Here is a 25,625-nt window from a genome sequence, read left to right as displayed (position 1 = left end):
TCAATCCCAATCCAGCTGGTTGAATATGCAGCTCGGCAATAACACTTTTCGCGATAATAGGTTCATCTACAGAATGCAGCATTACCTATGATTGCTTCCTACCTACTAATCCACTGCCCCAGCAGTCTCCCTTTATAAGTGCTCAAGATACTAAATTAAACAACGTCCTTCACCTTTGTATCTTAACAATGCAATTAACATACCATAGCAGGGGAGACAGTGATGCAGTGTTAATTTCACTGGACTAGTAATCCAGAGGCCCATGCTAAAGCTCTGGCGACACAGGATCAAATCCCTAAATCTGGAATTGTAAGCTCGTCTCAGTGATGGAGACCATGACAACCATCATCGATTGTTGTAAAAACCCATCTGGTTCTAATGGGAAGGAAATCTGCCGCCCTTACCTGATCTGGCCTACATGTGACTCCAGGCCCACAACAATGTGACTGTCTCTTGGCAGCCCTCTGAAATGGCCTAGCCAGCCACTCAGTTCAAGGGCAATTAGGGATGGGCAACAAATAATGGCCTTGCAATTGATGCCCACATCCCATGAAAGAATGAATTTTAAAAAATTAACAGCCTTGTCACCCTTCCTCAAGAGTAGTGTATTTTTGTGGGAAACACATTGTGTGGGCTCACCATCTCTCTCTCTTCACTCTAGAGTGACAGCAGTACCAGACAGCAGCACGAGGAGGCCAAGAGCAGCAGGCGCACGGGAACACCATCAGCCTTCCAGGATCCCCTCCTAAATGTACACCGTCCCAGCTTGGGACCACAATCCAGCATTTCATCGCCACTAGATCAAAATCCTGGGATTCCTGCACATCACCCCCACCCCTCCCTCCACCCACCCACCAATGCCATCATGGGAGCGCAAGGAGCCCTCCACAACAGCCTTCTCAGGGCAACTAGGATTGGGCACCTTGCCCACATCCCAGAGAATGAACAGCAAGTGCAAGGACCTGCTATCAGAAACCTGCACTGGGCTGAGCTGCTTCTTGTGCCCGCCTGGCACCTGAGCCTCACCCGTGAGTATCTGTGCAGCCCTGACACAACATGCCATTTCTGGCTGGGCGTGACCATTTCAAGCACAAGTCTTCGAGTTAGTGCAGAAGCTGGCTTTTGAGCAGAGTCAAGCGATCACACGGAACACCCCCTTAATGATTTTATACCCTCCCAGAGACATCTTCACCGACATTATGTGTGGCTCATTTATACTTGCTAGAAGCGACGCACATTCATACTCAGGGACCTTGACTCTGCAAACGAAAGGAACCTGCTCAAGCCTCATGCCTCTTCTGAATTACCCGGGAGCTCGGGGAGCCAACAGTTCCCCATTGCTTTCTCCATGGCAACGCCTCGGCCAATCCGAGTCGGCTTACCAGCCAATCAGCACCCTTTTCTCCAGTGCTACAAATCGTTGCGATCCTTTGAAATTTGGTATTCTTGCATTTGTCCTGATGAGTGCAAAATGAAAAGATCCAGCAACAAGCCTCTCTTTTCAGCAATGTTCAAGTTCTGTAGCACCAAGCGACAGCCTCTAAATTACTTGCAGTACAGTTGGAAAGATGGTTTTGCTCCCGATTGAGCATCACCATACCATGACAGGCCTGCCTGCCACTCCACCCATCCTGAGCCCCCCTGCTCTCTGGAAGGCAGCAACTCCTTCGCCATTATTAGGTGTCCAGAGCCTTGCCCGGCACTTGCCAAAGTGGGCAGCCCAGGCAATACCCGCTACAACAATGGTACCAACCTTCAACGATGACAAAAATATTTACCTCAGGGCCACTCGTCTCTGGACTCTTGCTTGGAGCGGGAGCTGCACCAGCAGCTTCCCAGTTTGCTTTACGTTGAGGGGGCTGCTCAGTGAGATGGCTGAAAAAACAATAGAATCCACCGATTAGACACTACCAGCCAACTCGGATGACAGCCGCACGAATCAACCTCCTACTGGGAGCTGGATAAGGGCTGGAACACACGGGTCTTTGAACTTATCAGCATTCCTTTTCAATATGAGTTCTGTACATCTCAACGTGAGGGATCTGAACGCAAGGACATTGAATTATATATCGATTAAAGTTCCCACCACACTGCTCCAATACTCCACCTAACCCTGTGCTGAACCTACCCTGGGAGTGTTTGATGGGGACGGTGTAGAGGGAGCTTTACTCTGTATCTAACCCCGTGCTGTAGCTGTCCTGGGAGTGTTTGATGGGGACAGTGTAGAGGGAGCTTTACTCTGTATCTAACCCCGTGCTGTACCTGTCCTGGGAGTGTTTGATGGGGACGGTGTAGAGGGAGCTTTACTCTGTATCTAACCCCGTGCTGTACCTGTCCTGGGAGTGTTTGATGGGGACGGTGTAGAGGGAGCTTTACTCTGTATCTAACCCCGTGCCGTACCTGTCCTGGGAGTGTTTGATGGGGACGGTGTAGAGGGAGCTTTACTCTGTATCTAACCCCGTGCTGTACCAGCCCTGGGAGTGTTTGATGGGGACGGTGTAGAGGGAGCTTTACTCTGTATCTAACCCCGTGCTGTACCTGCTCTGGGAATGTCTGATGGGGACAGAATCGAGGGACATTTACTCTGTATTTAACCCCGTGCTGTTCCTACCCTGGGGAGTGTTTGATGGGGATAGTGTAGATTAGAACTGTTAGCCCACTCTTCACCTCTACTGCCATCTCCTTTGGCGCACGCACTCACAGACACACACTAAATTTAACACAGCATAACAGCTGGGAGAAAAAAATTATCATACAGAATTTCCAGCACAGAAACAGGCCATTCGGCCCCTCTGCTCTGTGGTGTTTCTGCCCCACACCAGCCTCCTCCCACCCCCCCCTTCATCCCCCTCGATCCCCATATCCTTCTATTCCTTTCTCCCTCGTGTGTTTATCCAGCTTCCCCCTTAAACACATTGACACTATTCACCTCGACCACTCCTGTGGGAGCGAGTTCCACATTCTCCCCATTCTCTGGGTAAAGAGGTTTCTCCTGAATTCTCCGATTGGATTTATTAGTGACTGTCTTATTTTGATGACCCCCGCCCTAGTTCCGGTCTCCCCTCCACAAGTGGAAACATCTTCTCGACATCGACCCTATCGAAACCCCCTTCGTCATTTTGAAGGCCTCGATCAGGTCAGCCCCTCAGCCTTCTCTTTTCTAGAGAAAAGGGCCCTGGCCTGTTCAATCTTTCCCGATAGTTATAACCTCTCAGTTCTGGGGGCATCCTTGAGAATCTTTTTCTGTATCTTCTCCAGTGTCTCTGTATCCTTTTCATAACATGGGAGACCAGAACTGTGCACAGTGCTCCGAATGTGGTCTAACCAAGAGACAATGGAGACCAGAACTGTGCACAGTGCTCCAAGTGTGGTCTAACCAAGGGATACGGAGACCAGAACTGTGCACAGTGCTCCGAGTGTGGTCTAACCAAGGGATATGGAGACCAGAACTGTGCACAGTGCTCCGAGTGTGGTCTAACCAAGGGATATGGAGACCAGAACTGTGCACAGTGCTCTGAGTGTGGTCTAACCAAGGGATACGGAGACCAGAACTGTGCACAGTGCTCCGAGTGTGGTCTAACCAAGGGATATGGAGACCAGAACTGTGCACAGTGCTCTGAGTGTGGTCTAACCAAGGGATACGGAGACCAGAACTGTGCACAGTGCTCCGAGTGTGGTCTAACCAAGGGATATGGAGACCAGAACTGTGCACAGTGCTCTGAGTGTGGTCTAACCAAGAGATAATGGAGACCAGAACTGTGCACAGTGCTTAAAGTGTGGTCTGAGGGATATGGAGACCAGAACTGTGCACAATGCTCCAAGCGTGATCTAACCATAAACGTTTCACACAATTTCTCTGTTTTTCTGAGGGAATGAAACCCAGCGTTTATCTGAGGGAATGAAACCCAGTCTTTGATTTGTGTTTTTGGCCTTACTAATCTTCGTCGCTCCATTTAGAAAATAGAGGCACAGCTAATTGAGTTGTTCCGGAGAAGTTATACATCTCAGTTTAGGTGTCGATCCTTTTTTTTGACCTTTCCAATGCCAAGAGTCCTCGAGAACCCTGTTTAAAAATAAACAAACAGATAGGATTCGAACCGCCCGAAGACTTACTTGGCCGCAATGCCGCCATTCTGTTCCTCCGCATCTGAGGAAGAGGAGGGTGAAGAATCAGGAAGAGGCGATGGCGATTCTTTTGCGGGAACGTGGTTGGAGATCCTGGGGGGCGCCGGTGGGCCGTAGGAGCCAGCCCACTCGCCGAATGGCTTGCCGGGCCGCTGGAGGGGGCCATCGTGCCTGGCTGTCCCGGGGTCGAAGTGGGGCCCGTGCATCAGGTGAGGCTGGGAGGGGGGGAAGGCGACGGCAGGGCCTGGTCCTGGCGGGAAGGGCTGGTACGGCAGTTTCTGCATCATCGGTGGAGGTGGGAACTAGATGGTGGCGGGGGTGGGGGGAGAAAAGGAGAGAGCGGCGTCAGTCCGTGCACAAACTCTCAAACGCCCCACTGTGAACATACAGCTCAGCCCCACGCCACTATTACACCAAATGAACCAATCTATTAGCCATGGGCATTGCTCAGTGAACCGTTTCACTGCAGCTTTCAATTCTCTCCTCTCTACTGCCCTCCTTTCCACCACCCCTCCCTTTCTCGCCAACCCCCCCTGCCCCCATTCAATAAAAGTCCGGAATTAAAAGTCTAATGACCACGAAACCATTGTCAATTGTCTTAAAAGCCCATCTGGTTCACTAATCCCTTTTAGGGAAGGAAATCTGCCGTCCTTACACGGCCTGGCCTACATGTGACTCCAGACCCACAGCAACGTGGGTGACTCTTAAATGACCCTCTGAACAAGGGCAATTATGGGTGGCCTAGCCAGCGACGCTCACATCCTAAGATCGAATTTAAAAAAAGGGATAGAGAGGGATAGGCAGAGAGAGAGAGAGGGAAAGGCAGAGTTAGAGAGGGATGAATAGGCAGAGGTAAAGAGGGAGGGAGAAAGGGGGATAGGCAGAGATAGAGAGAGAGAGATAGAGAGGGAGGAATAGGCAGCAAGAGAGAGAGAGAGAGAGAGAGAGAGAGAGGGATAAGCAGAGATAGTATCCCACAGAGAGTAACTCCCGACTCCCCAAAGCCTGTCCTCCATCTATTAGGCACAAGTCAGGAGTGTGATGGGATACTCCCCGCTTGCCTGGATGAGTGCAGCTCCCACAACACTCAAGAAGCTCAACACCATCCAGGATAAAGCAGTCCTGCTTGATCGGCACCCCATCCACAAACATTCACTCCCTCCACCACCGACGTACAGTAGCAGCAGTGTGTGTACCATCTACAAGATGCACTGCAGCAACTCACCAAGGCTCCTTCAACAGCACCTTCCAAACCCACCACCTCTACCATCTAGAAGGCTAAGGGCAGCAGACACATGAGAACACCGCCGCCTGGAAGTTCCCCTCCGAGCCAATGAAAAAAAGGTCACACCCCCACCAATGCAATTACTGCCTCCTCTCCAGTCCCAGTGACCAGTTCGATTTCAATTTGTCTGCACTGAAATTCATTTCGGGTACATTGCTCGTTCATTTTAAAACAAAATACTTGTAAAGAATTAGAAAAAAGAGAATTTGCCAGATCACAAAAGGCCACCCCCTCCCAATCGAGCGACGACCCCTCCCCTCTCCCACATTCCAGTTACCCCCACTCTCCATCTAGAGAGCTCCCTCCCACTTTCCCAATTCCCCTGCCCATAGGAGGAGGAGTAGGCCATTTGGTCCCTCGAGCCTGCTCCGCCATTCAGCTAGATCATGCCTGATTGTCCACCGCAATGCCATTTTCCCACACCATCCTCATATTCCTTAATACCTTTAATACCCAGAAATCTATCGAAAGTACTCGGTGACAGAGCCTCCACAGCTCTCTGGGGTAGAGAATTCCAAAGATTCACCAGCCTCTGAAGAAATCCCTCCTCCTCTCAGTCCTAAATAGCCTACCCCTTATTGTGCTGTGATTGTGTCCCCTGGTTCCAGACCACCGCGCCCCCCCACCGCAGCCAGGAGAAACGATCTATCCACATCTACCCCGTCAAGTCCTCTAGGAACATCAATGAGATCTGCTCTCATTCTTCTCAACTCTAGAGAATACAGGCCCCAGTCTCCTCATCGGACAATCCCGCCACCCCCGGGATTAGTCTGGCGAACCTCCGCTGCACTCCCTCTATGGCGAGTACATCTTTCCTTAGGTAAGGAGACCAAAACTGCACTCGATACTCCAGGGTGTGTTCTCGCCAAGCCTCCATACAGTTGCGGCAAGACATCTTTCCGCCTGTACTCAAATCACACAATTGTCACGGTGCAAGGGGGAGGCCATTCGGCCCATCGTGTCTGCGCCAGCTCTCCGAATGAGCACGATGACCCGGTGCCATTCTCCTGCCTTTTCCCCGTAACCCTGCACATTGTTGCCACCATCTTGCAATAAAGACCCCTCTCCCAATCCCAGCGAGGCTCCTCGTCCTTCCCCCCGCCGTTACCTCCCCAGGATATTTAGCTTTTGAGCACACAACGAAGACCTACCATTGGTTTGGGCTGAGGAATTCCTTGCATGTGAGAGGCCGGGAAAGGGGGCATTCCGAACTGCCCGGGGCCCAAACCTACAACAAGAAGTTAAAAGCGTTACACCCCACAGCCTCTCTTTAATATCGCCCACTGTCGCGCACCACCCCCCTCCCTCCGCCCCCAACACCCGTGACCCCTCCAGCTGCCGCTACGCAACTATACAAGACGGAGCACGCGTGAGCGCGAGAGGGCGTGACGCAAATCAATCTGCAACGGAACGCGGTCACTCAGCCCCTGCGCTCTGCTCAGACCTGGAATCCCACCTCCCTGCCCCCAATCCATTGAATTCTCAATGCATCAGTGGAGGCCGTAGAGAGATTCCAGTTCTTGTTCTCATCAAAGCATTAAAATAAGACTTTGCCTCCAGCACTTTTTAAATTCTGAGGGTTATAGAGATGGGGAGCCTGCCAGTACCAATCCATTTGAAAAGGGATCAAACATGTGGCAAGCCATCGCTCTACGGTATAGGGCCGTGGCAGCCACGTTGAGATACTGGGGCCAAAAATTCCATCAGGGATTTCGGGTTTAAGAAGCATCTTAAAGGAGGAGAGAGGCGGAGAGGTTTAGGGAGGGAATTTAGGGCCCCGGGCAGCTAAAGGCACGGCCGCCAATAGTGGAGCGACGGGAATCGGGGATGCTGAAGAGGCCACACTTGGAGGAGTGCAGGGATCTTGGAGGGTGGTGAGAGGTACAGAGATAGGGATGGGTGTAGGGGGCTATAGGAGGTTACAGAGATAGGGAGGGTCATAGGGGCTGGAGGAGGTTACAGAGATAGGGATGGTTCCCAGGATTGTAGGAGGTTACAGAAATAGGGAGAGTTGCCGAGGTTGTAGGTGGTTACAGAGATAGGGAGGGTTGTAGGGGCTGGAGGAGGTTACAGAGATAGGGAGGGTTGTAGGGGCTGGAGGAGGTTACAGAGATAGGGAGGGTTGTAGGGGCTGGAGGAGGTTACAGAGATAGGGAGGGTTGTAGGGGCTGGAGGAGGTTACAGAGATAGGGAGGGTTGTAGGGGCTGGAGGAGGTTACAGAGATAGGGAGGGTCATGGGGCTGGAGGAGGTTACAGAGATAGGGAGGGTTGTAGGGGCTGGAGGAGGTTACAGAGATAGGGAGGGTTGTAGGGGCTGGAGGAGGTTACAGAGATAGGGAGGGGTGTAGGGGCTGGAGGAGGTTACAGAGATAGGGAGGGTTGTAGGGGCTGGAGGAGGTTACAGAGATAGGGAGGGTTGTAGGGGCTGGAGGAGGTTACAGAGATTGGGGGAGGGGGGTAGGCGAGGCCAAGGATGGAATTGAAACCCAGGACAAGAATAAATATCTTGGCTTTTCCTCAGCTTCACCACACGGGCTGTAGTCCTCCCAGGTAGTGCTCAACATGGCCTCCTCAAAGGGCATCAAGGGCGGGCAATAACCTTTCCACATCTGTCAAACGAAATAAAAGGTGCGGCTCTCGGGGAACATGCAGGGTGGCAGTGTGGTTCCGCTCCAATAGTATACTCACCCAGGAAGGGAGATGGTCCAAGAGGAGGAGGTGGCCTCGGTTTGCTGGCGGCTGCATAATACTCCACAGCTCTTTTGAACCGTTCAGTTTTGTCTGCTGTCCGGGCCTGCGTTGCAATGAATTTAAAAACGTTAGAAACCTTTTGATTTGTCGCAGGAGTGTGGTGTCAAGCCCCAAAGTGGCTGATTGCAGACACTGGAAAATGGACGAGCTTCCACCCGGTGAGCCAGCATCATCTCCTACCGGCCACGGCCTGATCACCATGCGGTTCAGTAACCTCAGAGCGCTTCACCGAGACCAGGCGATGGGGGTGGGAAATCTGCTCTCTCATGCCCTGCTTGGTAACCCCTCCCTCCCCCACCCCGTCCCAGGAAGCCACAAGTCAGGAGTGTGATAGAATATTTACAAGAGCAGGTCAGAGGCTGGGAATCCTGCAGAGAGTGACTCACCTACTGACTCCCCCAAAGCCTGTCCACCATCTACAAGGCACAAGTCAGGAGTGCGATAGAATACTCTCCACTCCCCAACCTGTGCCCCTGGCCGGGGCGCCGGCGGGGGAGGAGCCAGGGCGCGGGCGCCAGAGCGGGAGAGCGGGCGCCAGAGCGGGAGAGCGGGCGGGAGAGCGGGCGGGAGAGCGGGCGGGAGAGCGGGCGGGAGAGCGGGCGCCAGAGCGGGCGGGAGAGCGGGCGGGAGAGCAAGCGCCAGAGCGGGAGAGCGAGCGCCAGAGCGGGAGAGCGAGCGCCAGAGCGGGAGAGAGTTTTTGTGCGAGAGAGCGAGCGCACGCGCGTGGTCTTTTTTCCCAAGGCGATGAGTTGTGATCTGGAATGGGCTGCCTGGAATGGATGGGGCAAGCAGGTTTAGCAGTAACTTCTGAAATCGTGTTGGATACACATTTGAAAGACAATTAAGTGTTGCAGGGCCATGGGGCAACAGCAGAGGGAACTAACTGGGAGCTCATCAGCAGGCCAGCACAGGCACAACAGGCCATACGGGCATCCATTGGTGCTGCGTGAATCAGTGATCACTCCACTTACTTTCTTTGGAACGTCTAATGAAGGGGAGATCGTGGTATAGTGGTAATGTCACGGAGCGAGTAATTCAGAGGCCGGGCGCTGAGGGACAGGGGTTCAAATCCCATCACGGAAGCTGGCGAAATTTAAATTCAATTAGTAAAGCAGGAATGGAAACCCTGTCTCCGTAATGGGGACCATGAAACTATCGATTGTTGTAAAAATCCATCTGGTGCACTGATGTCCTTCAGGGAAGCAAATTTGCCCAGTTAGGCCAACACGGGACTCCAGGCCGGGTTGACTCTTAAATGCCCTTTTATATGGGCCAAGTAAGCCATGCGAGGGGCTATTCGGGATGGGCAACAAATGCTGGTCTTGCCAGTGACGCCCACGTCCCACGAAAGAATTAAAAATCTCACAATCTCAGAACCTCCGTGTTACAAAAAAAGTGTCCGAATATTTGAACTCGTGTCAACTCCCCTTTATCGAAACATCCAAATCACCGGGGAAGGTTAATTCAGTCTCCTCTGACCTACCCTTCAAAACGTCAAACGCTTTGTGCCAAATCAGCCAGTAACCCACCACTGCCCCAGCAAAAAGCAGCACCGATTATCCCCCCGGGGCCTGTTCGAAACACGTGTGGCATCACCCAAACTGTCTGATCCTCCTATAGCTGCTATCACAGGCCCTCAGTGCGAGGGGTCTCAGCAGTTCCCCCGGGGAGGGGGAGGCAGGGGAATCCCTCATCGCCCGAGCAGAGGCGCCGGCAGGTGCGTTGCTACTGACCCGTGAGTGCTTGAAAACATCCTGAGCCACGGCGTCGAGATCACGGATGTCGGGAATGCTGCTGACATAGAGGGCGACGGCTTTGATGACCACGTCGCAAGGCGGCAGGACCAGCTGGTGCGCTCTCACCTGGGCACAAAGGAGAGGGAACAAGGCGAGAATTACAAATATTAGCGGGACCCCTTCCACAGCACAGGCTGTGTGTGTTAATATATGTGTACACAACCCACCAGTACTGTACCCCAGTGTTATACAGTGACAGACCCGTCCCCACCAGTACTGTACCCCAGTGTTATACAGTGACAGACCCGTCCCCACCAGTACTGTACCCCAGTGTTATACAGTGACAGACCCGTCCCCACCAGTACTGTATCCCAGTGTTATACACTGACAGAGCTGTCCCCACCAGTACTGTACCCCAGTGTTATACAGTGACAGACCCATCTCCATCAGTACTGTGCCCCAGTGTTACACACTGACAGACCCGTCCCCACCAGTACTGTACCCTAGTGTTATACAGTGACAGACCCGCCCCCCACCGGTACTGTACCCCAGTGTTATACAGTGACAGACCCGTCCCCACCAGTACTGTACCCCAGTGTTATACAGTGACAGACCCGTCCCCACCAGTACTGTACCCCAGTGTTATACAGTGACAGACCCGTCCCCACCAGTACTGTACCCCAGTGTTATACAGTGACAGACCCGTCCCCACCAGTACTGTACCCCAGTGTTATACAGTGACAGACCCATCTCCATCAGTACTGTGCCCCAGTGTTACACACTGACAGACCCGTCCCCACCAGTACTGTACCCTAGTGTTATACAGTGACAGACCCGCCCCCCACCGGTACTGTACCCCAGTGTTATACGGTGACAGACCCATCCCCACCAGTACTGTGCCCCAGCGTTACACGCTGACAGACCTGTCCCCAACATTACTGTACCCCAGTCAGTATTATACAGTGACAGACCTGTCCCCACCAGTACTGTACCCCAGTATTATACAGTGACAGACCCGTCCCCACCAGTACTGTACCCCAGTATTATACAGTGACAGACCCGTCCCCACCAGTACTGTGCCCCAGTGTTATACAGTGACAGACCCGTCCCCACCAGTACTATACCCCAGTGTTACATGATGACAGACCTGTCTCCACTAGTACTGTACCCCAGTGTTATACAGTGACAGACCCGTCCCCACCAGTACTGTACCCCAGTGTTATACAGTGACAGACCCGTCCCCACCAGTACTGTACCCCAGTGTTATACAGTGACAGACCCGTCCCCACCAGTACTGTACCCCAGTGTTATACAGTGACAGACCCATCCCCACCAGTACTGTACCCGAGTCATAGAGGTCTACAGCACAGAAAAAAGCCCTTCAGCCCATCGAGTCTGCGCCGGTCAAACAAGCACCAAACTACTCTAATTCCATTTTCCAGCACTAGGCCCATAGACTTGTATGCCAAGGCATCGCAAGTGCACTTCCAAATACTTCTTAAATGTTATGAGGGTTTCTGCCTATACCACCCTTTCAGGCAGAGAGTTCCAGATTCCCACCACCCTCTGGGTGAAAAAATTCTTCCTCACATTCCCTCTCTAAACCTCCTGCCCCCTACCTTAAATCTATGCCCCCTGGTTATTGATCCCTCCACTAAGGGGAAAAGTTCCTTCCTGTCTACCCTATCTATGCCCCCTCATAATTTTATACACCTCAATCATGTCCCCCCTCAATCTCCTCTGCTCCAGGGAAAATAACCCCAGCCTATCCAATCTCTCCTCATAACTAAAACTCTCCAGCCCAGGCAACATCCCGGTAAATCTCCTCTGCTCCAGAGAAAATAACCCCATTCTATCCAATCTCTCCTCATAACTGAAACTCTTCAGCCCAGGCAACATCCTGGTAAATCTCCTCTGCATTCTCTCTCGTGCAATCACATCCTTCCCATAATGCGGATTCCAGGACTGCACGCAATACTCTAGCTGTGGCCTAACCAGCATTTTACACAGTTCCAGCATAACCTCCCTGCTCTTATATTCTGTGCATCGGCTAATAAAGGCAAATGTCCCATATGCCTTCTTAACACCTTATCTACCTGTCCCGGTACCTTAAGGGACCGGTGGGCATGCACACTAAGGTCCCGCTGATCCTTGGTACTTCCCAGGGTCCTACCATTCACCATGTTTTATCGTGCCTTGTTTGTCCTGCCCAAGTGCATCACCTCACACTTATCCGGATTAAATTCCATTTGCCACTCATCTGGCCAGCCCGTCCATATCCTCCTGTAATCTAAGACTATCCTCCCCACTATTTACCGCCTCACCAATTATCGTGTCTTCCGCAAACTTACTGATCAACCCTCTTACATTCAAGTCTAAATCGTTTATATATACCACAAACAGCAAGGGACCCAACACCGATCCCTGTGGAGCCCCACTGGACACAGGCATCCAGGCACAAAAACACCCCTGGACCATCACCCTCTGCTTTCTGCCACTCAACCAATTCTGGATCCAATTTGCCAAATTGCCTTGGATCCCATGGGCTCTTGCCTTTGTTATCAGTCTCCCATGCGGATCCTTATCAAAAGCCTTGCTGAAGTCCAAGTAGACGACATCAAATGCATTGCCCTCATCTACACACCTGTTCACCTCTTCGAAAAATACAATCAATTGGTCAGGCATGACATTGCCTTAACAAAACTTTGCCGATTGTCCTTGATTAATCCCTGCCTCTCCAAATGTAGATTAATTCGGTCCCTCAGAATTGCTTCCAATAGTTTCCCCACCACTGAGGTTAGACTGAATGGCTTGTAGTTCCCTGGTTTATCCCTTCCTCCCTACTTGAATAACGGTACCTAGTGTTATAGTGACAGACCTGTCCCCACCAGTACTGTACCCCAGTGTTATACAGTGACAGACCCGTCCCCACCTGTACTGTACCCCAGTGTTATACAGTGACAGACCCGTCCCCACCAGTACTGTACCCCAGTGTTATACAGTGACAGACCCGTACCCACCAGTACTGTAGCCCAGTGTTATACAGTGACGGACCCGTCCCCACCTATACTGTACCCCAGTGTTATACAGTGACAGACCCGTCCCCACCAGTACTGTACCCCAGTGTTAAACAGTGACAGACCCGTCCCCACCTGTACTGTACCCCAGTGTTATACAGTGACAGACCCGTCCCCACCAGTACTGTAGCCCAGTGTTATACAGTGACAGACCCGTCCCCACCTGTACTGTACCCCAGTGTTACACACTGACAGACCCGTCCTCGCCAGTACTGTACCCCAGTCTTATACAGTGACAGACCCGTCCCCGCCAGCACGGTACCCCAGTGTTATACAGTGACAGAACTGTCCCCACCAGTACTGTACCCCAGTGTTATACAGTGACAGACCCGTCCCCACCAGTACTGTACCCCAGTGTTAGACAGTGACAGACCCGTCCCCACCAGTACTGTACCCCAGTGTTATACAGTGACAGACCCATCCCACCAGTACTGTACCCCAGTGTTATACACTGACAGACCCGTCCCCACCAGTACTGTACCCCAGTGTTATACAGTGACAGAACTGTCCCCACCTGTACTGTACCCGTGTTACACAGTGACAGACCCGTCCCCACCAGTACTGTACCCCAGTCTTATACAGTGACAGACCCATCCCACCAGTACTGTACCCCAGTGTTATACAGTGACAGACACATCCCACCAGTACTGTACCCCAGTGTTATACAGTGACAGATCCGCCCCCAGCAGTACTGTACCCCAGTGTTATACATTGACAGACCCGTCCCCACCACTACTATACCCCAGTGTTATACAGTGAGAGACACGTCCCCACCAGTACTGTACCCCAGTGTTGTACAGTGACAGACCCATCCCCACCAGTACTGTACCCCAGTATTATACAGTGACAGACCCGTCCCCACCTGTACTGTGCCCCAGTGTTATACAGTGACAGAGCTGTCCCCACCTGTACTGTATCCCAGTGTTATACAGTGACAGACCTGTCCTCACCTGTACTGTGCCCCAGTGTTATACAGTGACAGAGCTGTCCCCACCAGTACTGTACCCCAGTGTTATACAGTGACAGACCCATCCCCCCCAGTACTGTACCCCAGTGTTATACAGTGACAGACCCGTCCCCACCAGTACTGTACCCCAGTCTTATACAGTGACAGGCCCGTCCCCACCAGTACTGTAGCCCAGTCTTATACAGTGACAGACCCATTCCCACCTGTACTGTACCCCAGTGTTATACAGTGACAGACCCGTCCCCACCAGTACTGTACCCCAGTCTTATACAGTGACAGACCCGTCCCCACCAGTACTGTAATCCAGTGTTATACAGTGACAGACCCGTCCCCACCGGTACTGTACCCCAGTGTTATACAGTGACAGACCCATCCCCACCAGTACTGTACCCCAGTGTTATACAGTGACAGATCCGCCCCCAGCAGTACTGTACCCCAGTGTTATACATTGACAGACTCGTCCCCACCACTACTATACCCCAGTGTTATACAGTGAGAGACACATCCCCACCAGTACTGTACCCCAGTGTTGTACAGTGACAGACCCATCCCCACCAGTACAGTACCCCAGTATTATACAGTGACAGACCCGTCCCCACCTGTACTGTGCCCCAGTGTTATACAGTGACAGAGCTGTCCCCACCTGTACTGTATCCCAGTGTTATACAGTGACAGACCTGTCCTCACCTGTACTGTGCCCCAGTGTTATACAGTGACAGAGCTGTCCCCACCAGTACTGTACCCCAGTGTTATACAGTGACAGACCCATCCCCCCCAGTACTGTACCCCAGTGTTATACAGTGACAGACCCGTCCCCACCAGTACTGTACCCCAGTCTTATACAGTGACAGGCCCGTCCCCACCAGTACTGTAGCCCAGTCTTATACAGTGACAGACCCATTCCCACCTGTACTGTACCCCAGTGTTATACAGTGACAGACCCGTCCCCACCAGTACTGTACCCCAGTCTTATACAGTGACAGACCCGTCCCCACCAGTACTGTAATCCAGTGTTATACAGTGACAGACCCGTCCCCACCGGTACTGTACCCCAGTGTTATACAGTGACAGACCCGTCCCCACCAGTACTGTACCCCAGTGTTATACAGTGACAGACCCATCCCCACCAGTACTGTACCCCAGTGTTATACATTGACAGACCCGTCCCCACCACTACTATACCCCAGTGTTATACAGTGACAGACCCGTCCCCACCAGTACTGTACCCCAGTCTTATACAGTGACAGACCCGTCCCCACCAGTACTGTACCCCAGTGTTATACAGTGACAGACCCGTCCCCACCAGTACTGTACCCCAGTCTTATACAGTGACAGACCCGTCCCCACCAGTACTGTACCCCAGTCTTATACAGTGACAGACCCGTCCCCACCAGTACTGTACCCCAGTGTTATACAGTGACAGACCTGACCCCACCAGGACTATACCCCAGCATTATTTAGTGATTGTCCAAACATTTATCAGAAATTCTGCTACGGGGGTAGAATTTACAACTCTGAGATTGCACATTGTGTGTTTGTGCTTACCTTCAGTGAAGCCAGAGGATGGTCTGGGCCTAACAGGCTCCAATGGAAAGCAGCCAGGTCTTCATCGGGGAGAATGTGGTTCCCTGAAAGATCACGGACAGAATTAGACACGGGAAGCTGAGCCCGTACAGCCTGCATTCCCAACTAGCATCAGTCTGTACCCCTTCCTAATACCTGTTGCACTTCCGAAACCCAAATTCAGTCTTTGCGCCCACAGACTTACAAAAGCACCAGGTGATAGCTGGGAATAAACCAGGCCGCTCTGTCTCAGATGATGGGTGGAAATAGGACTTGGTGTCCGCTCATGTCTAAAAAGCCAAGCTGCCTCACCTGTGTGTCCCCCCCCCCCCCCCCCCGCCCCCCCATCCATCTTGAACGCATGCTTAGCCAGGCAGTCACTGGAGAGTGACGCTCAGGAGAGCGACGCTCAGGAGAGCCAACCCTGACCAACTCCATTTCCACCAGCTTCTGTTGTCACGGCGAATGGAGCACGTCACTATCGACGGAGAGGAACCAAGAGGCCCAGCCATATTTGCATGTAAATCGACCGGAGAAGCTGGGACTGTTCTCCTTGGAGAAGAGAAGGCTGAAAGGAGATTTGATCGAGGTGTTCAAAATCACGAGGGGTCAGGGACAGAGCAGACAGGGAGAAACTGTTCCCATTGGTGGGAGGATTGAGAACCAGAGGGACACGGATTTAAGGCAATTGGCAAAAGAAGCGACGGAGACGTGAGGAGAAACTTTTTCACACAGCGAGTGGTTAGGATCTGGAATGCGCTGCCTGAGATTGTGGTGGAGGCAGGGTCAATCGAGGCTTTCAAAAGGGAATTGGATTGTCATCATAAAAGGAAAAATGTGCAAGGTTATGGGAAAAAGCCGGGGGTACGGCACTAGGTGAATTGCTCATCTGGAGAGCTAGCAGAGGCACAATGGGCCGAATGGCCTCCTCCTGTGCTCTAACCATTCTGTGATTCCACACCGACCTCCCGAACTTTGGTACGAGACCAAGCAGGGACTCGGATCTACCCGTGACAGAGCAGACTGGAATGAACTCTGGGGTCAGTGTGGAAGGAACGGCAGCACAATGACCGGAGAGGAGACGGGGAGTCCGAACGCGCGAGCAGCCCAGGGGGTGGAGGGAAACGGAGAGAGCACAGCAGAGTCTGGACTCACCATGCCCGACGTGCCGAGTCGGCAAGAGAAACGTGCGGACCCGGCTGCCCACCCCAGCCCCGTCAGCCCGCCGCCGCGCACACACGCGCCCTCCACCTACCCAGCAGCGCGGCGAAGATGCTGAAGTGGGCCGGGTTGACGTTCAGCTGCTTGGCCACCTCCTGCATCAGGTACTGGTTCGTGGTCAGGCTCTTGCCATTCCAGCTGAGCTTGAGGGCGTGCGCGCTGAGGTAGCACTGAACGTTGCACAGGGCGTACTCCGAATCGTAGGCGATGAGGCCGTGGAATCCATTCTCCCGGTAGAAGGAGATCACCTCTTGGTGGTGGTCTTCTATACTTTGGACAACCTAGCAACACCAAGCACACATCAGTCAGGAGGATCTCAACAGACACTGCACTGACCAGGAGACACAGCTTTCTGGGCAGTGTGAGCAGGGCAGGCTTGCACTGTCATAGTGGCTATTGAGGTGTAACGTAAGACATAAGCCGTATATTTTTTAAAAACCAAACGTGGCTACAAGGGCTGGTCGGAGGCTGGGAATTCTGCGGAGAGTGACTCCCAGAAGCACATAAGAAGCAGGAACAGGGGAAGGCCATTCAGCCCCTTGAGCCTGCTCCCCCATTCAATTAACCCTACCTTACTGCAAAATAGCTTCAACCCTCGTTGGTCCCACTATGGACCGCTCCAGGAAACTATCATGAAAGCATTCTACAAACTCATCTTCCACAACATCTTTGCCAATTTGATCAGTCCAGTTGATATAAATATTAACAGCGTCCACAATTATTACAACGCCTTTGTAGCAAGTCCCAATAATTTCTCGTTTAATGCTCTATCCCTTGGTATAATGACTGTTAGGGGGCCCATAAACAAACCCCACCAGCGTTTTCTTACATTCGCTGTTCCTAATCTCCGCTCATGGGGTTCCACTTGCTGATTTTCTGAGCCAAGATCACTTCTCACTAATGCCCATATGTCATCCTTTATTAACAATGCTACTCCACCTCCTTGCCATTCTGTCCACCTTTTGAAATATTGTGGGCCTGGAATATTTATTTCCCAACCTTCGTCACCTTGTAACCATGTCTCTGTTATGGTGATTAGGTCTAAAGCATTTATCTCCATTTGTGCCACAATTGCATCTATCATTTTGCACATGCTTCATGCATTCAGATTAAGCGACTTCAATTTTATTTTTTTCAAACTACTATTCCTGATCTCTGATGCAGCATCACCGTTAAACTCTGTGTCCCTTCCTGTCCCACTCAGCTTTTCTTTATCTGTCCAACATCTACGAGTCACAAGTCAGGAGTGTGATGGAATACTCTCCACTTGCCTGGGTGAGTGCAGCTCCAACAACACTCAAGAAGCTTGACACCATCCAGAGCAAAGCAGCCCTGCTTGATCGGCACCCCATCCACAAACATTCACTCCCTCCACCACCGACGCACAGGGGCAGCAGTGTGTACCAGCTACATGGTGCACTGCAGGTGCTTGCCAAGGTTCCTTTGATAGCACCTTCCGAACCCACGAATGCTACCACCTAGAACGACAAGGGCAGCAGACGCAGGGGAACACCACCACCTGCAAGTTCTGAGTCACTCGCCATCCTGACTTGGAAATACATCGGCCGTTCCTTCACTGCCGCTGGGTCAAAATCCTGGAACTCCCTCCCTAGCAGCACTGTGGGTGTACCTACACCGCAGGGACTACAGCGGTTCAAGACGACGGCTCATTGCCGCCTTCTCAAGGGGCAATGAGGGATGGGCAATAAATACTGGACGTGCCCAGATGCTCACATCCAAAGAAAAAATGGGAAAAAAAACACAGCCAATTTGGTAATGACAAGGTAAATATTGGCCCTGGGCACAGGGGGCCAGAATACCCCCATTCTTCCCTGCCTGAGGGGGCAAGTGGGGTTGCGGGTCAGCGCCTCATTCAAAAGACAGCACCTCAGACAGTGCAGCCCTCCCTCGGTGTCCCACTGGAGTGCCAGTCTAGATGATGCCCCTGAGGCCTTGAAGCAGGACAAAAACCCATGAACTGCTGACTCAGACTCAGTAAGTCTCAGCCCACCCAGCTAACAGTGCTGCTGGAATTATACAGAGACTGCTCAAGGATGCGTGGGAGCTCACCTCCAACTTCACCATCCACCCCTCACCCTACCCTCCCAAAATCCCTTCCCCTCAAAAGGTGACAGACTGGCACTTGCTCAGCAACGTGCAGTTGACGTAGTTTATATGGATTTCAGCAAAGCCTTTGACAAGTCCCACATGGGAGACTTATAAAGAAGGCAAATGCACTTGGGATACAGGGTCATTTGATAAGGTGGATTCAAAATTAGCTTAGTTGTAGGAGGCAGAGGGTGATGACAGAAGGATGCTTTAGTAACTGGAAGCCACTGTCCAGTGGCGTACCACAGGAATCTGTGCTCGGTACCCTATTATTTGTAATTTATATAAACGACATAGATGACTATTTGGGGGGTAGGATTAGTAAGTTTGCGAATGACACAAAGATTGGCCGGGTGGTTAACAGTGAGGTTGAGTGTCTTGGGCTACAGGAAGATATAGACGGGATGGTCAAATGGGCAGATAAGTGGCAGATGGAATTTAACCTTGAAAAGTGTGAGGTGATACACTTTGGAGGGAGTAGTTTGACAAGGAAGTATTCAATGAACGGCATGACACTAGGAAGTTCTGAGGAACAAAGGGACCTTGGCGTGTGTGTCCATAGATCTCTGAAGGCCGAGGGGCATGTCAGTGGGGTGGTGAAAAAGGCATATGGGACGCTTGCCTTTATCAATCAAGGCATAGATTACAAAAGTAGGGAGGTCATGTTGGAGTTGTATAGAACCTTGGTGAGGCCACAGCTGGAGTACTGTGTGCAGTTCTGGTCGCCACATTATAGGAAGGATGTGATTGCACTGGAGGGGGTGCAGAGGAGATTCACCAGGATGTTGCTTGGGATGAAACATTTAAGTTATGAAGAGAGGTTGGATAGACTCGGGTTGTTTTCATTGGAGCAGAGAAGACTGAGGGGCGACCTGATCGAGGCGTACAAGATAATGAGGGGCATGGACAGGGTGGATAGGGAGCAGCTGTTCCCCTTAGTTGAAAGGTCAGTCACAAGGGGGCATAAGTTCAAGGTGAAGGGCAGGAAGTTTAGGGGGGGATGTGAGGAAAAACTTTTTTACCCAGAGAGTGGTGACGGTCTGGAATGCACTACCTGGGAGGGTGGTGGAGTCGGGTTGCCTCACATCCTTTAAAAAGTACCTGGATGAGCACTTGGCACGTCATAACATTCAAGGCTATGGGGCCAAGTGCTGGTAAATGGGACTAGGTAGGTAGGTGAGGTGTTTCTCACGTGTCGGTGCAGACTCGATGGGCCAAAGGGCCTCTTCTGCACTGTGATTCTGTGAACCTGCTCACTGATGTCCAGTTTGGGTTCCGCCAGTGCCACTCAGCTCCTGACCTCATTACAGCCTTGGTTCAAACATGGACGAAAGAGCTGAACTCCTGAGGTGAGGGGAGAGTGACTATCCTTGACATCAAGGCCGCATTTGACCGAGTGTAGCATCAAGGAGCCCCAGCAAAACTGGAGTCAACGGGAATCGGGGGGATAAACTCTCTGCTGGTTGGAATCATGCCTAGCACAAAGAAAGACAGAGTAAATAGGGAGAAACTGTTCCCGCTCATAAACGATCAAGAACCAGAAGGCACAGTTTTAAAGTGTTTTCCAAAAGAAGCAAATGCGAGATGAGAAAAAACTTTTTCCACACAGCAAGTGGTTAGGGTCTGGAATGCACTGCCTGGAAGTGTGGAGGAGGCAGGTTTAATCAAGGCATTCAAGAGGGCAATAGATGATTATTTAAATAGAAACAATGTGCAGGGTTACGGGGAAAAGGCAGGAGTTTGGCACTAAGTTAAAATGCTCACAGAGAGCTGGTGCAGACACGACGGGCCGAATGGCCTCCTTCTACCCCGTAACAATTCTGTGATTCTGTGAAGATGGTTGTGGTTGTTGAAGGTCAATCACCTCAGCTCCAGGACATCACTGCAGGAGTTCCTCAGGGTAATGTCCTCGGCCCAACCATCTTCAGCTGCTTCATCAATGACCGTCCATCCATCATAAGGTCAAATGTTCGCTGATGATTGCGCAATGTTCAGCACCATTCGCGACTCCGCAGATACTGAAGCAGTCCATGTCCAAATGCAGCAAGACCTGGATAATATCCAGGCTTGGGCTGACAAGTGGCAAGTAACATTCGCACCACACAAGTGCCAGGCAATGACCATCTCCAACAAGAGAGAATCTAACCATCGCCCCCTTGACGTTCAATGGCATTACCATCACTGAATCCCCCACTATCAACAACCTGGGGGTTGCACTGACCAGAAACTGAACTGGGACCAGCCATATAAATACTGTGGCGACAAGATCAGGTCAGAGGCTGGGAATCCTGCGACAAGTAACCCACCCCCTGACTCCCCAAAGCCTGTCCACCATCTACAAGGCACAAGTCAGGAGTGTGATGGAATACTCTCCACTTGCCTGGATGAGCGCAGCTCCCACAACACTCAAGAAGTTCGACACCATCCAGGGCAAAGCAGCCCCGCTTGATTGTTTGTGGATGGGGTGCCATTCACTCCCTCCACCACCGATACACAGTAGTAGCAGTGTGTACGATGTCCAAGATGCAACGCAGGAATTCACAAGGCTCCTTCGAAAGCACCTTCCAAACCCACGACCACTACCATCAAGAAGGACAAGGGCGGCAGACACGTGGGAACACCACCAACTGGAAGCTCCCCTCCAAGCCACTCACCATCCTGACTTGGAAATATATCGGCTGCTCCTTCACTTTTGCTGGGTCAAAAGCCTGGAACTCCCTCCCTAACAGCAATGCAGGTGTAGCTACACCACATGGACTGCAGCGGTTCAAGACGGTGGCTCACCACTACCACCTCAAGGGGAACTAGGGATGGGCAATAAATGCTGGCCCAGCCAGCGAAGCCCACGTCCCGTGAATGAACAAATAGGCGTCGCTGCGAGACTTGGCTGCGGTGCCAAGATGTTCCCGCTAAGCATAGGACCTCCTGTGCCCATTAGTGAGAGGCAGAGAGAACACCAGGTGCTGTGAAATGAACATTGAAGGCTGGAAACACCCCACTCACACACCGTCAATGCTGCCAATCTACTGGGAGTTAAAAATAACCTTCAGATCCCCAGACAGCTCTGCTTTTTCAGTCAGTGCCTCCACAACAACAACAATCTCTATTTACTCAGTGTTCCCTGTGTGATGCCCGTGATCCTGAAGGGACTATAAGGAGTGGGACACAGGTCTGTCACTGTATTACATTGATGTACAGTACTGGTGGGGATGGGTCTGTCACTGTATAACATTGATGTACAGTACTGGTGGGGATGGGTCTGTCACTGTATTACATTGATGTACAGTACTGGTGGGGATGGGTCTGTCACTGTATAACATTGGTGTACAGTACTGGTGGGGACGGGTCTGTCGCTGTATAACATTGGTGTACAGTACTGGTGGGGACGGGTCTGTCGCTGTATAACACTGAGGTACAGTACTGGTGGGGACGGGTCTGTCGCTGTATAACACTGAGGTACAGTACTGGTGAGGACAGGCAGTTCCAGCGAGGGGAGGTCCGTCACTGTATAACACTGGGGTACAGTACTGCTGGGGACAGGCAGTTCCAGCGAGGGGAGGTCTGTCACTGTATAACACTGGGGTACAGTACTGGTGGGGAGGGGTCTGTCACTGTAGAACAGTGGGGTACAGTACTGGCAGGGCAGGTCTGTCACTGTATAACACTGGGATACAGTACTGCTGGGGACAGGCAGTTCCAGCGAGGGGAGGTCTGTCACTGTATAACACTGGGGTACAGTACTGGCAGGGCAGGTCTGTCACTGTGTAACACTGGGGTACAGTACTCGTGGGGACGGTTTGTCATTGTATAACACTGGGGTACAGTACTGGTGGGGACAGGTCTGTCACTGTATAACACTGGGGTACAGTACTGGTGGGGACGGGTCTGACACTGTATAACACTGGGGTACAACACTGGTGGTATATACCTTCTAAGATTAAATTTATTTTCAATTATTAACTTCTCTGCCCATAGGTATTACTAGGCTGGAGATCAAATCAATGATTCAAGTTCATACATTCATACAGGTTTGTCACTGTAATCGAGGGGTTCGAGGGAGGGGGGGTTTATATCGAGGATAAAAGATACCCGGGAGTGAGTTACAGACTGGAATCTAATCGAGGGGTTCATGTATAGAATAACAGATACCCTGGAGTGAGTTACAGGCTGGAATCTAATCGAGGGGTTCGGGGTGGTTTATATATAGAATAACAGATACCCGTGAGTGAGTTACAGACTGGAATCTAATCGAGGGGTTCGGGGTGGTTTATATATAGAATAACAGATACCCGGGAGTGAGTTACAGACTGGAATCTAATCGAGGGGTTCGGGGTGGTTTATATATAGAATAACAGATACCCGGGAGTGAGTTACAGACTGGAATCTAATCGAGGGTTTCGGGGTGGTTTATATATAGAATAACAGATACCCGGGAGTGAGTTACAGACTGGAATCTAATCGAGGGGTTCGGGGGGGTTTATATATAGAATAACAGATACCTGGGAGTGAGTTACAGACTGGAATCTAATCGAGGGGTTCGGGGTGGTTTATATATAGAATAACAGATACCCGGGAGTGAGTTACAGACTGGAATCTAATCGAGGGGTTCGGGGTGGTTTATATATAGAATAACAGATACCCGGGAGTGAGTTACAGACTGGAATCTAATCGAGGGGTTCACAAGGAGTTGGAGGGATAGACTTTAGACTTAATGGGTTGCATTTGGAGCGGTGCCGCTTTGTCTCGTGGAAACAGCAAAGAGACCAGCTGAAGCCTCACATCTCACCGAACAGCAGGTGTACTGCACACAGCATGATCACATCAAGCAGAAACATCTGACAGGTTAGACCATGCTACGCTGTGGGTCTCACAGGGGCTGGTATGCACAAGCGAGCTGGAGCTGCTAAATAACTCAGGGAGATCAAACAACAGTGTCAATCCTGTCAAGTGCTCAGCACCTGCGATTGCTCCATTCCCGACATGGGGACTCAGGCAGCTTGCGAAACCCATACAAGTTACCACTCGCCTCGCCCAAAATCTGACTAAGTTAGACTGCTGGGAGCTTGAACTGCTCTGGTCTGCACCCCACCCCAGGAACTGTAGAGGGTCTGTGGTTATCCTGGTAAAGATGGGGGAGGGGACATATCCGGCAGCTACAGTCCATAGCCTAACTCACACCAAGTCCTGTTCACCCACATTGGCTCCCGGCCTGGCAATGCCTCAGATTTAATATTCACCTCCTCGCAAGTGGGGTGGGGACAGATACTTAGAGCATCGCAGCTGTACAGGGTGTGAGAGGGAGCACTGGGCCTTTCCCCGCCCTTTGTTTCACCTGTTCACCGGACAAAGTCCGGCTGAGTAAAAAAAAACTATCATCGATTGTCGTAAAAAACCCTATCTGGTTCACTAATGTCCTTTAGGGGAGGAAATCTGCCGTCCTTACCCGCTCTGGCCTACATGTGCGACTCCAGACCCCACAGCAAATTGGTGGACTTCTTAACTGCCTCCGAAATGGCTCCAGCATGCCACTCGGTTCAAGGGGCAATTAGGGATGGGTAACAAATACTGGCCGGACCAGCGACGCCCACATCCCGTGAAATTTTGAAGAACCAAGAAAATGTGACACTCCCTGGAAGCCGAGCGTCGCTCTTTGCAGAGAAGCTGGGGTAATTCCTCTCACTGCAGAGGAGGCTAAGAGGAGATCAGGGAGCTACTAAAACTTGTAATGGGTTTAGATAGAGCAGATTAAGAAAAGCTGCTTCTGATGGTTGAAGGGTTAATAACGAGGGGGCACAGGTTTAAGGCAAGAACTAGAGGCAATGTGAAGGGAAAACTTTCACGCGAGAGGTCAGGATTTCAGAACCAACTCCCTGAGGGTTCAAGATCAGCCTTCAAAAGGAAATTGTTAAAGACTCGGAGGGGAAAAATTTGCAGGGATAGGGAGGGAGGAGGGAATGGGCCTAACTGGATTGCTCTTTGCTGGAGCTGGTTCAGACTCGATGGGCTTGAATGATCTTCTCCTGATTTGCATTGTTAGATTAGACAGGACTACAGGCATGCTGAACAGCCAAGGTAGCAAGCTACCTTGTGTGATATCAAGGTACAGCTCAACACAGCAAAGGCCACAGTCCCCGACAGTAATACCCCAGATTCTAGCTGTGTCCCTCGCCAAACTGTCCCAGAACAGCAGGCAGGCTGGAGGAATGGGCAGACAGCTCAAATAAATGCAGAGAAGTGTGAAGGGATCTACTCTGGCAAGACTCCAGAATAAAGGATATAATTCTAAAGGGGGTGCAGGGGTAGAGGAGCCTGGGGGTATGTGCTATTGAGTCTACCGAAACTAAAATAGATTAATTAACAAATTGTAATTTAACCAATTGACAGCTCCTTAAAGGGGCACTGTAATGAAAGGCAAAACTTTAAAGGAAACTGATGAAAATGTTGCTTCTGGGACTGATGAAGCACTCCAGCCTCTGTGGTACCCACTGATCGCGGCAGGCCTTGTGTACCAGTGGGCACTGCATGCTCTCTTTTCATGGGCACCCAGCTGTGGAAGAGGGGAGGGCAGTCAGGCCGGGTGACCTCCGCAACTGCCCCCTGTCTGGACACCTGTTAATGGCCACTTTGGCAGGCTAACAAGGAGGCCCTCCTCCCTGCCAACACCCACCACCCCTGAGCACCGGCTGGCCAAGGATCAGGAGCGTGGGGCTGAAGTGCAGCCAAAATCTGAGGAGCAGCCCCCTCAGATAATCGAAAAGGGAACCTGGGGGCATATGTGCGCAAATCACTG

At 51.5% G+C, this 25,625-nt stretch overlaps 1 protein-coding gene across 2 annotated transcripts in view; it reads right to left on the bottom strand.

The window, feature by feature from the left end:
• Positions 1 to 25,625, bottom strand: part of fam120c (family with sequence similarity 120 member C) — a 49,182-nt gene that overhangs the window by 16,316 nt on the left and 7,241 nt on the right. For both annotated transcript variants that reach the window (XM_078534897.1, XM_078534898.1), the window contains exons 2-8: positions 16,761 to 17,007; positions 15,488 to 15,570; positions 9,896 to 10,024; positions 8,100 to 8,205; positions 6,562 to 6,638; positions 4,114 to 4,427; positions 1,779 to 1,875 (exon numbers count right to left, since the gene is read on the bottom strand). In XM_078534897.1, the coding sequence (XP_078391023.1) occupies positions 1,779 to 1,875; positions 4,114 to 4,427; positions 6,562 to 6,638; positions 8,100 to 8,205; positions 9,896 to 10,024; positions 15,488 to 15,570; positions 16,761 to 17,007 (1,053 nt within the window). The remainder of the gene's footprint in view (positions 1 to 1,778; positions 1,876 to 4,113; positions 4,428 to 6,561; positions 6,639 to 8,099; positions 8,206 to 9,895; positions 10,025 to 15,487; positions 15,571 to 16,760; positions 17,008 to 25,625) is intronic.

Source organism: Cetorhinus maximus, unplaced genomic scaffold (assembly GCF_964194155.1).
Source record: "Cetorhinus maximus unplaced genomic scaffold, sCetMax3.hap1.1 HAP1_SCAFFOLD_138, whole genome shotgun sequence".
Lineage (NCBI taxonomy): Eukaryota > Metazoa > Chordata > Chondrichthyes > Lamniformes > Cetorhinidae > Cetorhinus > Cetorhinus maximus.
This window is presented reverse-complemented; position numbering and strand designations above follow the sequence as displayed.